Source organism: Podarcis filfolensis (assembly GCF_964270895.1).
Source record: "Podarcis filfolensis genome assembly, chromosome: 1".
Lineage (NCBI taxonomy): Eukaryota > Metazoa > Chordata > Lepidosauria > Squamata > Lacertidae > Podarcis > Podarcis filfolensis.
The window spans coordinates 130,716,423-130,732,687 of NC_139604.1; the positions used below are offsets into that span (position 1 = coordinate 130,716,423).

Sequence of the window (16,265 nt, forward strand, 5' to 3'; positions counted from 1 at the left end):
TCAAAGGCCTGGAAACGATGCCTTATGAGGAACGGCTAAGGGAGCTGGGCATGTTTAGCCTGGAGAAGAGGAGGTTAAGGGGTGATATGATAGCCATGTTCAAATATATAAAAGGATGTCTCATAGAGGAGGGAGAAAGGTTGTTTTCTGCTGCTCCAGAGAAGCGGACACGGAGCAATGGATCCAAACTACAAGAAAGAAGATTCCACCTAAACATTAGGAAGAACTTCCTGACAGTAAGAGCTGTTCGACAGTGGAATTTGCTGCCAAGGAGTGTGGTGGAGTCTCCTTCTTTGGAGGTCTTTAAGCAGAGGCTTGACAACCATATGTCAGGAGTGCTCTGATGGTGTTTCCTGCTTGGCAGGGGGTTGGACTCAATGGCCCTTGTGGTCTCTTCCAACTCTATGATTCTATGATCTGCGGGTCGCGATTTGCCGCTTCTGCTCATGCGTGTGACATCATTTTGAGCATCTGCGCATGCGTGAGTGGCGAAACCCGGAAGTAACCCTTTCCGGTACTTCTGGGTCGCCGCGGGATGCAACCTGAAAAGACGTAACTTGAACCGAACGTAACAAGAGGTATGACTGTGGTTCTAAATCTCCTTGGCATCTGATGGGAGGGCATTCCACAGGGCAGGCGCCACTACCAAGAAGGCCCTCTGCCTGGTTCCCTGTAACTTGGCTTCTCACAGTGAGGGAACCGCCAGAAGGCCCTTGGAGCTGGACCTCAGTGTCCGGGCTGAATGATGGGGGTGGAGACACTCCTTCAGGTATAGTGGGCAGGGTTGCTGCCAGTCAGGGTCGATAATACTGACCTGGGTGGGTCTGTGGTCTGACTCTGTATAAGGCAGCATCCTATACTCCTAAGCTGAGACACAAACTAAAATCTCTCAGATCCAAGTGACGTCATTTTGAGCGTCTGCGCAAGCGCAAGTGGCGAAACCCGGAAGTAACCCTTTCTGGTACTTCCGGGTCGCCGCGGGACGCAACCTGAAAAGACGTAACCTGAACCGAACATAACAAGAGGTATGACTGTGGTTCTAAATCTCCTTGGCATGTGATTGGAGGGCATTCCACAGGGAGGGCATAACTGCCAAGAAGGCTCTCTGCCCGTTGTTTTTTTTTTTTTGTTGTTGCTTCCAACTGTGGAAGCAGAGCATAGCCAAAACGGCTAGCACCCACCGATTAACTCTCCTTTATGAATTTGCCCAGTCCTCTTCTAAAGCCATTCAAGTTGGCAACCATCATTGCCTCCTGTGGCAGAGAGTTCCACAGATTAACTCCGCACACTGCATGAAGACACCTTTTATTTATCTGTTCCGAATCTTCCAACGGTGAAGGTCCTGTGTGAGTGCCTGGAGGAGGTTGGAGGATGGATGGCGGCTAACAGATTGAGGTTGAATCCTGACAAGACAGAAGTACTATTCTTGGGGGACAGGGGGTTGACTGGTGTGGGGGACTCCCTTGTCCTGAATGGGGTAATTGTGCCCCTGAAGGACCAGGTGCGCAGCCTGGGAGTCATTTTGGACTCACAGCTGTCCATGGAGGCGCAGGTCAATTCTGTATCCAGGGCAGCTGTCTACCAGCTCCATCTGGTATGCAGGCTGACCCTACCTGCCCTCAGACTGTCTCACCAGAGTGGTGCATGCTCTGGTTATCTCCCGCTTGAACTACTGCAATGCGCTCTACGTGGGGCTACCTTTGAAGGTGACCCGGAAACTGCAATTAATCCAGAATGCGGCAGCTAGACTGGTGACTGGGAGTGACCGCCGGGACCACATAACACCGGTCCTGAGAGATCTGCATTGGCTCCCAGTACGTTTCCGAGCACAATTCAAAGTGTTGGTGCTGATCTTTAAAGTCCTAAACGGCCTCGGTCCTGGATACCTGAAGGAGCATCTCCACCCTCATCGTTCAGCCCAGTCACTGAGATTCAGAGCCAAGGGCCTTCTGGCAGTTCCCTCATTGTGAGAAGTGAGGTTACAGGGAACCAGGCAGAGGGCCTTCTCGGTAGTGGCGCCCACCCTGTGGAACACCCTCCCTTCAGATGTGAAGGAAATAAGTAGCTATCCTATCTTTAAAAGATATCTGAAGGCAGCCCTGTTTAGGGAAGTTTTTAATATCTAATGCTGTATTGTTTTTAACATTTGATTGGGAACCGCCCAGGGTGGCTGGGGAGACTCAGCCAGATGGGCGGGATATAAATAAATTATTATTATTATTATTATTATTATTATTATTATTATTATTATTATTCCAACATTCTGCTTCATTTGCTGCCCACGAGCCCTGGCGCTAGGAGAGAAACCTTTCTCCCTCCACTTGCTCTGGAGGCCTTTGAAGTCCCCATCAGTCACGCAGCCGGAGCTGACAGACAGGAGTTGTGATGCACAACGTTTGGAGGGCACCAGGTTGGCAAAGGTTGCCTTGCGGGAAGGGAGTTGGCCAGAGGCAAACGTAATCTGCCCTTTGTACGTGCTTGGAAGGCCTCCCTGCCCTCCCCCCCCGCCTTCTCCAGACACTTCCTGGTGATGGACATGACAGAGGAGCCGAGAGCAGCTCCATCCCTGGTCGCCAGGGTTACCTGCCTCCATCTGGCTGCGCACAGGAAATTAAAACCACCCGCGATAGCATATCACTATCAGCCCTAAATGGCAGCACCAAGCATCGGTGGCCGTGTTTGCGAGGGGTGTCTATGCGTCTGTGTTTGTGTCACAGGAAGCTGTAAAAGAAAAGGCGTCTAGCACAGCTGTAGGTTTTTTTATATTAGCTTTTGAGTCACTTGGAGACGGGGCGGGGAGCTTTTGATGGGCTTCGAGGGTGGGGACCGCTGCCCGAAAGCCCTTTTGTTCTTATTCAGATTGGCTCTTGCACAGGAACTGTGTAAAAAGTACAAAATGAAGCCCAGCTACGCCTTTATGCACAGACTTCCTTCCCTTCCCTCCTTCCTGAGGGCAGGTAACCCAGAGTGGGAAAATTCCAGACGGCAGAAAATGTGCGATTCTGGTGCCGCCTCTTTCGACTTTTCCCATCTGCTTTACAGTTTGTTTGTTTGTTTGTTTGCTTTCACAATAGTCGTGGAAGGGAGGCAGCTGCTGTACCCATTTTACAGATGGAGAACTGAGACAAAGTTGTTGCTCGGTGAGGTCATGGCAGCCTCATTGCAAAAGGGATGCTTTTTAGAGCATCTACCTTTGCATGCCTGGTCTCAGGTGCAATCTCTGCCATTTCCCAGGAAGGACAGAGTGCCCTGTCTAAAATAATGTTGTTGCTTAGTCGTTTAGTCATGTCCGACTCTTCATGACCCCCTGGACCAGAGCACGCCAGGCACTTCTGTCTTCCACTGCCTCCCGCAGTTTGGTCAAACTCATGCTGGTAGCTTCGAGAACGCTGTCCCACCATCTCATCCTCTGTCCTCCCCTTCTCCTTGTGCCATAATAATAATAATAATAATAATAATAATAATAATAATAATAATAAATTTATTATTTATACCCCGCCCATCTGCCTGAGTTTCCCCAGCCACTCTGGGCAGCTTCCAGCAAAATATTAAAATACAACAATTCATCAAATATTAATAGCTTCCCCAAACAGGGCTGCCTTCAGATGCCTTCTAAAAGTCAGATAGGTGCTTATTTCCTTGACGTCTGTATCGTTCCAATTTTCCAAGCAAGCACAGTTATTTCCTTGACATCTGATGGGAGGGTGTGCCGCAGGGCGGGTGCCACTACTGAGAAGGCCCTCTGCCTGGTTCCCTGTAACCTCACTTCCCGCAGGGAGGGAACCGCCAGAAGGCCCTCGGAGCATGACCTCAGTGTCCGGGCAGAACAATGTGGGTGGAGACGCTCCTTCAGGTATAGTGGGCAGGGCTGCTGCCAGTCAGGGTCGATAATACTGACCTGGGTGGGTCTGTGGTCTGACTCTGTATAAGGCAGCATCCTATGCTCCTAACTGAGACACAAACTACCGTATTTTTTGCCCTATAGGATGCACTTTTTCCCCTCCAAAAATGAAGGGGAAATGTGTGTGTGTCCTATGGGGCGAATGCAGGCTTTCGCTGAAGCCTGGAGAGCGAAAGGGGTCGGCGCGCACCGACCCCTCTCGCTCTCCAGGCTTCAGGAAGCTATCCGCAAGCCTTGGGATCCCGGCTGGAGTTCCAGAGCAACCTCGCCATCGCTCCCGGACCCGTTCTGGGGGCTGGGGTCGGGCGAAGCTCGGGTTTCCCCCGCTCCCAGCCCCGCAAGCTCCGGGAGCGATGGTGAGGTTGTACAACCTCGCCTTCGCTCCCGAACCCCCAGCCCCGAGGCTAAAAACGAAGCCAGGACAGCTAGCGGGATCCATCCCGCTGGCTGTCATGGCTTCTTTGCTCTTTGGGGCTCGGGGGGGGGGGATTTTTTTTCTTTATTCCCCCCCCCCCCAAATAAGTGCACCCTATGGGCCGGTGCGCCCTATAGGGCGAAAAATACAGCAAAATCTCACAGATCCAAGTCTAACGAGGCTCCTGTATCCTTTGCTGTCGCTCGAGGCTCAGGTGGCCTCAGTGGCCCAGAGTGCCTTCCATCAGCTTCGGCTGGTGGCCCAGCTACGCCCCTATCTGGACAGCGATAGCCTAACTACTGTTGTCTGTGCTCTGGTAACCTCACGGTTAGATTACTGCAATGCATCAAACGTAGGGCTGTCCCTGAAGACTGCTTGGAAATTTTGGCTGGTGCAGAATTTGGCAGCCAGGTTGCTCACCGGTGCAAGATGGTGTGAGCATTTATCACCGATTCTGGTGGCCAATTGCTTTCCAGGCCCAATTCAAAGTGCTGGTCCCCTTCTCCTTGTGCCCTCCATCTTTCCCAACATCAGGGTCTTTTCCAGGGAGTCTTCTCTTCTCCTGAGGTGGCCAAAGTCTTGGAGCCTCAGCTTCAGGATCTGTCCTTCCAGTGAGCGCTCAGGGCTGATTTCCTTCAGAATGGAGAGGTTTGATCTTCTTGCAGTCCAGGGGACTCTCCAGAGTCTCCTTCAGCACCACAATTCAAAAGCATCAATTCTTCGGCGATCAGCCTTCTTTGTGGTCCAGCTCTCACTTCCATACATCACTACTGGGAAATCCATAGCTTTAACTATACGGGCCTTTGTTGGCAAGGTGAGGTCTCTGCTTTTTAAGATGCTGTCTAGGTTTGCCATCGCCTTTCTCCCAAGAAGCAGGCGTCTTTTAATTTCGTGGCTGCTGTCACCATCTGCAGTGATCATGAAGCTCATGCTTGGAAATTTTGGCTGGTGCAGAATTTGGCAGCCAGGTTGCTCATCGGTGCAAGATGGTGTGAGCGTTTATCACTAATCCTGGCTGCCAGTTAGTTTCTGGGCCCAATTCAAAGTGCTGGTCATGACCTATAAAGCCTCAGGACCTCAATTCCTCAAGGACCACCTCTCCCCATAGGAACAGATCCAGACCCTGCAATTATCGTCTGAGGCCCTTCTTTGTGCGCCTCCTCCTCGAGAAGTCCGGAGGTTTGCAACACAAGAAAGAGCCTTTTCTGTGGTGGCCCCCTGTTTGTGGAATGCTGTCCCCAGAGAGACTCACCTGGTGCTATCATTACATGTCTTTAGGTGCCAGGTGGAAACATTCCTCTTTACCCAGGCCTTCGGCTGTTAAATAATCTATGGCCTGTTAAATGGGGGCGGTAGTGAGGGAGGACTGTTATCACTTAAGCTGTATTTTAAGCCGTATTTTAATTAAATGTTTTTGGTTTTTTTCTATTACGTTTTATTATAATTTATTTTTGGTGTTAGCTGCCTTGAGCCTGGCCCTGGCCGGGGAGGGCAGGTTATAAATAAAACATCATCATCATCATCATCATCATTTTATTTTATTGTTCTGTGTTAGAGGATTTTTTTCTTCTGGTGGCAGACGACAGAACCACGAGACCGGTGTAAAACACTCAAACAAAGGTTTTATTACAGCTATACAAAAACAACAAACACATAGCATGTGGGTGTTCTCTCTTTGCAGGCAAATTCAAACTGCAATGTCTCCTCCTTTTGTACTCATCACCAGCTGTACCTTATCAGCCTAGAAAACCTCTCACAGAAACGGTTCTTAAAGTTACAATCATCTTTTCTGTTTCTTTGCAGAATGACTCCTAACATTCTGTGCATTATGATCCTAATGTTGTGCACTGCCGTGGGATCTTTGGATAAAGGGCAGTCTATAAACCAAGCAAACAATAGCTAAATACAGTGGTACCTTGGGTTACAGACGCTTCAGGTTACAGGTGCTTCAGTTTACAGACTCTGCTAACCCAGAAATATTACCTCAGGTTAAGAACTTTGCTTCAGGTTGAGAACAGAAATCGTGCTCTGGCGGCTCAGCGGGAGGCCTCATTAGCTAAAGTGGTGCTTCAGGTTAAGAACAGCTTCAGGTTAAGAACGGACCTCCAGAACGAGCTTTGTGTTTGTGTGGGAGTGGAAGCAGAAAGCCCCATTTGCAAACAGAAGTAATTGCCCAGGGCTTCCGATGATTAGATGAATCTCTCCCATAAAACTGGGCCAGCCAGATGCAGAAATCTGTGCCTGTGTCACAGAAGTACAAATGTGCAGAAATATGATATATAATTCAGCCAAACAAGGATCGATACCAGATATTTGGTTTGGCGACGACCCAGCTGGGAACAGCGAGGGCGGAAGCAGTCAAAACACACCATTCTTCCTCCACCGTAATCAGTAGCAACTTGGTAACTACTAAGGAGAGCCAGTGTGGTGTAGTGGTTAAGAGCGGTGGACTCGTAATCTGGTGAACCGGGTTCGCTTCCCCGCTCCTCCACATGCAGCTGCTGGGTGACCTTGGACCAGTCACACTTCTCCGAAGTCTCTCAGCCTCACTCACCTCACAGAGTGTTTGTTGTGGGGGAGGAAGGGAAAAGGAGAATGTGAGCCGCTTTGAGACTCCTTAAAGGTAAAGGGACCCCTGACCGTTAGGTCCAGTCATGGCCAACTCTGGGGTTGCGGCGCTCATCTCACTTTACTGGCCGAGGGAGCCGGCATACAGCTTCCGGGTCATGTGGCCAGCATGACTAAGCCGCTTTTGGCAAACCAGAGCAGCACACAGAAACGCCGTTTACCTTCCCGCTGGAGTGGTACCTATTTATCTACTTGCACTTTGACGTGCTTTCGAACTGCTAGGTTGGCAGGAGCTGGGACTGAGAAATGGGAGCTCACCCCGTGGCGGGGATTCAAACTGCCGACCTTCTGATCGGCAAGCCCTAGGCTCTGTGGCTTAACCCACAGCGCCACCCACATCCCCTTGAGACTCCTTAGGTAAAGGTAAAGGGACCCCTGACCATTAGGTCCAGTTGTGGCTGACTCTGGGGATGCGGCGCTCATCTCGCTTTATTGGCCGAGGGAGCTGGCTACAGTTTCCGGGTCATGTGGCCAGCATGACTAAGCCACTTCTGGTGAACCAGAGCAGCGCACGGAAACGCCATTTACCTTTGCGCCAGAGCGGTACCTAGGGTAGTGATAAAGCGGGATATCAAATCCAAACTCCTCCTCCTCCTCCTCCTCCTCTTCCTCTTCTTAATGTGCTTTGCTTAATTTCAGATGTGCTAAACGATGCCATATTTGATGAAGATCACGACGAAATGGTGATTGTGAAGGACATAGACATGTTCTCGATGTGCGAGCACCACCTGGTTCCATTTGTGGGAAAGGTAATTTTTTACTTCCATCCCCTTTCTCGCTTTTTTTTTTTTTAAACCAACCACACACAGAGAATGAGCAGAGATATGAATCGGAATGTTTGGTTCACCAAAGCCTTTAGGGATTCCATCAGCAAGTTATCGCAGAATCGTAGAATTGAAGAGCCGAAATTTACCCGCAGGGGTCATCTCTTCCATCTCTCACCTGTCATGCAGGGATCTCAGCTAAAGCAGCCATGGCAGATGGATGAAAAGAAGTGGAAAAAGGATAAGTAACATAGGCAACGTCTACGTTTCTGGGTAGACTTATCAAACAAAAATGTTTTAAGTGGACGCCTGTTTGATGCACGTTTGTTCTGGGATTAGCTGTGTGAGGATTATTGTCATTGTCTCATTGATCTTTAATAATAATAATAATAATAATAATAATAATAATAATAATAATAATAAATTTTCTTTATACCCCGCCCTCCCCGGCCAAAGCCGGGCTCAGGGTGGCTAACACCAGTAAAAACATAATAGGGGGAAAAACCAATTTAAAATATAGGTTAAAATGCCATTTAAAATGCAGTCTCATTTTAAAAGTCAAAACCACAAGAGGAGGGAAACATAAGGGTGAGACTGAGTCCAAACCAAAGGCCTGGTGGAACAGCTCTGTCTTGCAGGCCCTGCAGAAAGATGTCAAGTCCCGCAGGGCCCTAGTCTCTTGCAACAGAGTGTTCCACCAAGTCGGGGCCAGTACTGAAAAGGCCCTGGCCCTAGTTGAGACCAGTCTAACCACCTTGCGACTTGGGACCTCCAAAGTGTTGTCATTTGTGGACCTGAAGGTCCTCCGTGGGACATACCAGGAGAGGCGGTCCCGTAGGTACGTGGGTCCTAGGCCGCATAGGGCTTAAAGGTCAAAACCAGCACCTTAACCTGATCCTGTACTCCACTGGGAGCCAGTGCAGTTGGTAAAGCACTGGATGAATGTGATCCCACGGCAAGGACCCCGTAAGGAGCCTCAATGCGGCATTCTGCACCCGCTGGAATTTCTGGGTCAGCTTCAAGGGCAGCCCCGTGTAGAGCGAATTACAGTAGTCAAGCCTGGAGGTGACCATCGCATGGATCACTGTGGCCAAATCAGGGCGAGAAAGGTAAGGGACCAACTGCCTGATATGGCGGAGATGGAAAAATGCCACCTTTGCTGGGGCTGCAACCTGCACCTCCATGGAAAGGAAGGCATCAAAGGTTACACCTAAGAAGGCTCTGGCACTAATTGAGCCCCCGCATGATTGATTTGCATGTAAATCCCACCTTTTCTCTTCCAGGAGCTCAAGGAGACATACATGGTTCTCCCTCTCCCCATTCAAGCCATACAACAACCCTGTGAGGTAGCCTAGGCTGAGAGGAGGCAGTGACCAGGCCCAAAGTCACACCTAGTGAGCTTCATAGCCAATTGGGGGGATTTGAACCCTGGTCTCTCCCAGGTTCCAGTCCGAAACTCTTAACCCAGCGTTTCCCAAACTTGAGTCTTCTGCTGGTTTGGACTACAACTCCTATCATCCCTAGCTAGCAGGACCAGTGGTCAGGGATGATGGGGGTTGTAGTTCAGAAAAACCTGGAGAAACAGCTTGTGTAACCCTGCTCTAACCACTGCAACACAGGGCTGTCTTTCTAGCCCTCATGGAACAGGATACTTGGGTAGTGTTTGGTATTATGCAAGAAGCCAGTGTTGGAATCAGCCACATGGGGACAATCCAAGCGCTTCATTGCCTGTTAGTTTTGCCTGCAGCTCTGTTTCACCTGCGGGATGCTTGCTGATCAGAAGGTCGGCGGTTCGAATCCCTGCGACGGGGTGAGCTCCCGTTGCTCGGTCCCAGCTCCTGCCAACCTAGCAGTTCGAAAGCACGTCAAAGTGCAAGTAGATAAATAGGTACCGCTCCAGCGGGAAGGTAAACGGCGTTTCCGTGCGCTGCTCTGGTTCGCCAGGAGCGGCTTAGTCATGCTGGCCACATGACCCGGAAGCTGTACGCCGGCTCCCTCGGCCAATAAAGCGAGATGAGCGCCGCAACCCCAGAGTCGGCCACGACTGGACCTAATGGTCAGGAGTCCTGTTTCACCTGCGGCTGAATTTTCTGCAAATTTTAAGTCACCGCTGCCGAATTTGCTGCCCAGAATTGCCACCTAGAACCGAGCGAATTCTGGTGCAGAGCTCAGCACTGATCTAGCCGGCAACTGGTGTCTGGGTCATAGCTGTCAACGTTTCCCTTTTTCAAAGGGAAATTCCCTTATTCTGAATAGGATTCCTTGCAAGAAAAGTTGACAGCTATGGTCTGGGTGGGTGGGGCTCAGTGTTGTCAGACAGCTTTTCCAGTGCTGGATTCAGAAACCCAGACTCAGGAGCCAAGGAAACCCAAACTGCGTAAAAGAGGATAAATGGCACGAGTTGAAATTGCGTCTCTTCGGTCATTTAGTACAATTTGCTTTGCTTCAAAGCGAGTTTTGCAAGGAAGGGGGTGGTGGTAAACAGAGGAGGGCTCGGACGAGCCTTTTCCAGGACGTGAAAGCGTATCTTGCTTGTTGCACTTTCAAGATCCAGGTTTTTAGAGAACGGGTGGTGTGTGTGTGGAGAGAAAGAGAGAGCGTCTCTCTGATGTCTCCCTGCAAATCCTCCCAGTACTGTTTCTGGAGACCTTTCCTTGCCAAAGTCTTTGCCGACTTCCCTCTGGAAAGGTTACCCCCACTCTCTTTGCACTGGTCTCGCCTCCTTCATCATCGCTCCTGACATTTCATTTCAAAGCCCTTCGTACCAGCAGCCTTCCTCGAGGGCAGACGTCTGTGCATTAAACCTGATTGCCCTGGACATAAGCTCTGATCTCTTCCAGGTCACACGAACCGTCAGTTAAAAAGGCAGCATCGCAGGAGCACAGAACCTGCTGTGAGCAATAAACTTCTGCTTTATTTTCCCCCCCCCCTCTATTTTTTATAATTTTTTAACAAGAGAAGCTTTTTCCAAAACATTCAAAAGTTCTGGATGCTGGAAGTTCAGAAACTAATCTGTGCTCAGATTTATTATTATTATTATTATTATTAGTACTACTACTACACAATAAGGAAAGAGCTGGGGGAGCAAAAGGACTCTTTCCCCATCGCTGTGGGAGGAGAAAGACAGGCAGAGAGGAAGCAGGATAGTGCCCCAAATCTCTGGCAAGGCCTTGAGTCTTCTAACATGATTATGGTTTAATTACTGTCTACCAGCTCCATCTGGTACACAGGCTGAGACCCTCCCTGCCCATGGACTGTCTTGCCAGAGTGGTGCATGCTCTAATTATCTCCTGCTTGGACTCCTGCAATGCGCTCTATGTGGGGCTACCTTTGAAGGTGACTCGGAAACTACAACTAATCCAGAATGCGGCAGCTAGACTGGTGACTGGGAGCGGCCGCCGAGACCACATAACACCAGTCCTGAGAGATCTGCATTGGCTCCCAGTACGTTTCCGAGCACAATTCAAAGTGTTGAAAGCCCTAAATGGCCTCGGCCCAGTATACCTGAAGGAGCGTCTCCACCCCCATCGTTCAACCTGGACACTGAGGTCCAGCTCCGAGGGCCTTCTGGCAGTTCCCTCCCTGTAAGAAGTGAGGTTAAAGGGAACCAGGCAGAAGGCCTTCTCGGTGGTGGCGCCTGCCCTGTGGAACGCACTCCCATCAGATGTCAAGGACATAAAAAACTACCTGACTTTTAGAAGACATCTGAAGGCAGCCCTGCTTAGGGAAGTTTTTAATGTTTGATGTTTTATCATGCTTTTAATATTCTGTTGGGAGCCGCCCAGAGTGGCTCAAAATAAATTATTATTATTATTGTTATTATTATTATTATTACTTACACGACATGCTCAGTGTGCATTGTAGCCAATAAGCTAGGCAGGTCCATGCCTCAATGAACTTAACAATCCAAAATGAAAGACTCTGGCACCGGGACCAAGAGGACCAGAGATACAATAACAATTGGAATAAATTTATTGAATATATAAAGGAGAACAACAAAAATATTAAGACACTAGCAGGACTGGAATAACACCTCCAAGGTAAAACAGTAGAGTTATGACAATAATATACACAAAAAGTATGTGATGTATATACCAGCGGTCGGGAGGGAGGGAAGTCAGGATTCGGCAGAGTCAAAGGGATTATAATGTGACAATAAGGATTGTTGGAAAAAGAATTAATAATAATAATAATAATTTATTATTTGTACCCTGCCCATCTGGCTGGGTTTCCCCAGCCACTCTGGGCGGCTTCCACAAAGACCAAAAATACACTAATATGTCATACATTAAAAACTTCCCTGAACAGGGCTGCCTTAAGATGTCTTCTCAATGTCAGGTAGTTGTTTATCTCTTTGACATCTGATGGGAGGGCGTTCCACAGGGCGGGCGCCACCACCGAGAAGGCCTTCTGCCTGGTTCCCTGTAGCTTTGCTTCTCGCAATGAGGGAACTGCCAGAAGGCCCTCGGCGCTGGACCTCAGCATCCGGGCAGAACGATGGGGGTGGAGACGCTCCTTCAGGTATACTGGGCAACAATTACATGTTGAAAACAATAAAAATTTATTTGCAAAATGAAACACTCTGGAAATGAGGCAGAGATAAACAGGGAATCAACATGCAAAGTGACTTTTTTTGCTTTTAGAAGATCACTTTTGTGCATAGGCTTAGTTATGGTCAGGCATGAGAAACGAGGGTAGGGGCTGTTATCTGGCCCCATCTGCATTCCACATTAGAAGCAGTTTAGTACCACTTTAAACAGTCGTGGCTTCCCCCAAAGTCTGAAACTCCAGTCAGTGCAGACAATATTGAGGAAGATGAGCCCGTGGTCTGACTCTGTCTTAGACAGCTTCTTGCATTGCTTAGGCTACAGCCAGGAAGTCCTCAATGGCAACCACGATTGTGGATTTCTTTCTGGGGCCTGGTGGCAGCTGACTTCTGCTCTGAAAAAGAAGAGTTTTTTTGGGGGTATTTAGTTTCTGCTCTCCAGCCAGAAAAGCCCCCAAACTCGGGCTCTGACGCTTGTTCTTTTCCTCCCTTGTAAAATGATGGCACTGCGGCGCCCGTAAGATTATTCTCTTCTCCAGAGAAAGTACATTCTGTGGCTTTCCTAATTGTTATTATTATTTTTTTCTTTCTAAGCAGTTCCAGCTAATTTGGCAGGGGACAATTTGTCCCTTCTGGCAGCTCCATGTTCAGTGGGGCTCTTCCTGATGCTTTGATCATGCAGACACAACCACTACCTGTGCCCTCCCCATAGCTGTCAAGCGTCCCTTATTTGGCGGGAAAGTCCCTTATCCCAGCGCCGTGTCCCGCTGCTGTCCCTTATTGATGATGTCCCTTAAATTTCCCGGGTTTCAAAGGAAGCAGCTCCTCTCCCTCCCTCCCTGCCAGCCAGGGAGGAGGGAGGCTCCAACTGTGTTGCTTGGCTGTGTTGCTCACCCAATAAGGAGTCTAAGAACGACTGGGGGGTGGAGCTTGCATGCCTTCTGCCGATCAAATCGGCCGCGTTGCCTGGGGACTCGCCTTTGCTCAGCGCTTCCCAGCAGAGAGGTGACAGTGGTTTTCCTTGCTGCATCCCCTTTGCTGGGTTGCTGCGCTGTGTGAACCACCGCTTGAGGCTTCGTTTGGCTGCTGGCTGGGCTTTCTGCCTTTGGCTCAGAGGGGCTCAGAAGTCGAACATATCTGTGCCCAGAAAATCCCTTATTTTGGCTGCTGATCCCTTGTTTTCGAGGCTGCTGGTCCCTTATTTTCAAATCTGTAAGTTGACAGCTATGCCCCCCCCTCTGGGTACTAGTTACTGGGAGCCATCGCAAGTAGAGGGGACCGTCTTTTGAACTCGGGTCCTGCTTGTGAGCTCCCCGTCGGGGCATCTGACTGGCCACTGTGAGAACCCTGAATGAGACTGCCTTTGGGTCAGATCCAGCAGCCCAACTCTTCTTAGAGTCGTGAAGAAGCCTTGGCCTTTACATTTGGAAATAAAATAACATTAATAATAATAATCTAATTTAATAGCTCTTCTCTCTCTCCAGGAAACATAGGGGGAACGATTTACGTAATGGTGAAACTTACCGGAAGCATCAGAAATCAAGATAACAAACTTTTTATAAAAGAATGGAAATGGTTTGTTGAATATTTACAGATAAATTGGGAACACAGAAAAACATTAGCAGGATTAATGCCATTTTATAAGAGCATATATTTACAGTAGATATATAAGTGAGCAAGTTAAATGAACTTGAGTATGCAGAAGACATAAACAAATTAATTCAAGGAACCACAGGAAGAGGGGCAAGGAAGTCAAAATTTGGAAATGTTTAGTAATACTAATGAAATGTATAGAGTTGAAAAATATAAATAAAAAACCTTAAGAAAGAAAGAAAGAAAGAAAGAAAGAAAGAAAGAAAGAAAGAAAGAAAGAAAGAAATGATTTATGTAGTTCTGTGTAGGTATGAGATTTACAGAGATTTTTTTTTTTAAATCATTTTTTATTAAAGTTTTTCTTGCGTAGCATTTACAGAGAATCTGCACACCTTTGTGAAGAAGGTTCTTGCAATCCTTTGCAGTGAGCTGTGACTGTTCAGCTTAAGCACAGAAAGGCACAGAACCTTCTGCCTTTTTCCTGCCCCCTTTTTTAAAGAGAAGCTTTTTCCAAAGGATGCAAAAGTTCTGGAGGCTGGGACTATCAATGGCTCTGAGTCCTGATGGCCAGGATCTGCCCTCCAGAACTGGAGGCAGCAATGATTCTGAAGACCAGTTTCTGCAAATCGCAGGAGGGGAGAGACGCTCTTGTGTTCGAATCCTGGTTGTGGCTGTCCCACAGGCATCTGGTTGGCCACTGTGAGAATAGGATGCTGGACCAGGTAGACTCCTGGCCTGACCCAGCAGTCTTTTATGTTCTTATGACCCACTGAAGTCCTCAGCTTTTAAAAAATCAGCTGCATGCACCAGCGTGTCAAATGGATTTGTGTCACCATTCTTAGACCTCCAAGTACAGTGGACGCTCAGGTTGCAAATGTGATCCGTGCGGGAAGCACGTTCGCAACCCGCAGCGGCGCGTCTGCGCACGCGCGGGTTGTGATTCGGCACTTCTGCGCATGTGCAAAGCGCAATTTAGTGCTTCTGCACATGCGTGACCACCGAAACCCAAAAGTACCGTATTTTTCACTCTATAAGATGCACTTTTCCCCTCCTAAAAAGTAAGGGGAAATGTGTGTGCATCTTATGGAGCGAATGCAGGCTGCGCAGCTATCCCACAAGCCAGAACAGCGAGAGGAATCGCTGTGCAGCGCTCCCTCTCGTTGTTCTAGCTTCTGGCTTAGCCATGCGAAGCCTCTTCAGGGCAGGGAGAATTTGCTGCCCTGAAGAGGCTTTGCGCGGCTATCCCAGAAGCCAGAACAGCTGCGCAGCGATCCCTCTTGCTGTTCTGGCTTCTGGGATTCAGAATATTTTTTTTTCTTGTTTTCCTCCTCCAAGAACTAGGTGTGTCTTATAGTCTGGTGCATTTTATAGAGCGAAAAATACGGTAACCCATTCCGGTACTTCCGAGTTTTGGTGGTCCGCAAACCAAAAAAACTCAACCTGAAGCGTCTGTAACCCGAGGTATGACTGAAATCTTCTCGGCTTTTTTGGAAGCCCAATTTGAATGGTTTTTGATTGCCCCTTCCCTTCTTTACAGGAATGAGAGACAAACGGGAAGTGAGTTCACCAAGCATGTTGACTTTTCTGTTCCTTCTCGGCCTCTTAACGCAACTCGCATCGCCATTATTTCCTCTTCCTTGCCCAGGCTAAAAAGCGCACTCCTGGTTCATGTTTGATCCGGCATGGATGCACATGCACGAACCCCCAGGTCTTGCCTGACAGCCGCGCACCTGTGTGATCTGTTTCATGACTTTCCTCCCCATTCTTTCTCCCTCCCTTTCTTAGGTGCACATAGGCTACCTCCCTAACAAACAGGTCCTGGGACTCAGCAAGCTGGCAAGGTAAGAACTTCCAGGTAATTAAAGCAATGCTGTTTGCTAAATTGGATTGCCTTGAGCGGAGTGTGTTTAGCTGCATAATCTGACCCTTTTCTAAGTGCCAGGAAGCTGTGCTGTTGTGTGTTAGCCTCTTAGTCTGGGTGAAGACTCACCTGCGAAAAGGATGCATGTAGCTGTGAGTCTCTGTGCAGAACACATCAGTTCATGACGGACGGATGCCCTGACAGACCAATTGTGTTAGTGCTACGTTGAATTCCTCCCTGTGCAATTTTGATAGGTGTGTTGTTCTTGTTTAGTCGTTTAGTCGTGTCCAACTCTTCGTGACCCCATGGACCAGAGCACGCCAGGCACTTCTGTCTTCCACTGCCTCCCGCAGTTTGGTCAAACTCATGCTGGTAGCTTCGAGAACCCTGTCCCACCATCTCGTACTCTGTCGTCCCCTTCTCCTTGTGCCCTCCATCTTTCCCAACATCAGGGTCTTTTCCAGGGAGTCCTCTCTTCTCATGAGGTGGCCAAACTATTGGAGCCTCAGCTTCAGGATCTGTCCTTCCAGAGAGCACTCAGGGCTGATTTCCTTCAG

At 48.8% G+C, this 16,265-nt stretch overlaps 1 protein-coding gene across 1 annotated transcript in view; it reads left to right on the forward strand.

Moving 5' to 3' along the window:
• The window catches only part of GCH1 (GTP cyclohydrolase 1), a 51,672-nt gene that overhangs the window by 16,598 nt on the left and 18,809 nt on the right, over positions 1–16,265 (forward strand). Inside the window, exons 2-3 of the mRNA XM_083620360.1 lie at positions 7,584–7,693; positions 15,633–15,688. Coding sequence (XP_083476486.1) covers positions 7,584–7,693; positions 15,633–15,688 — 166 coding nt within the window. The remainder of the gene's footprint in view (positions 1–7,583; positions 7,694–15,632; positions 15,689–16,265) is intronic.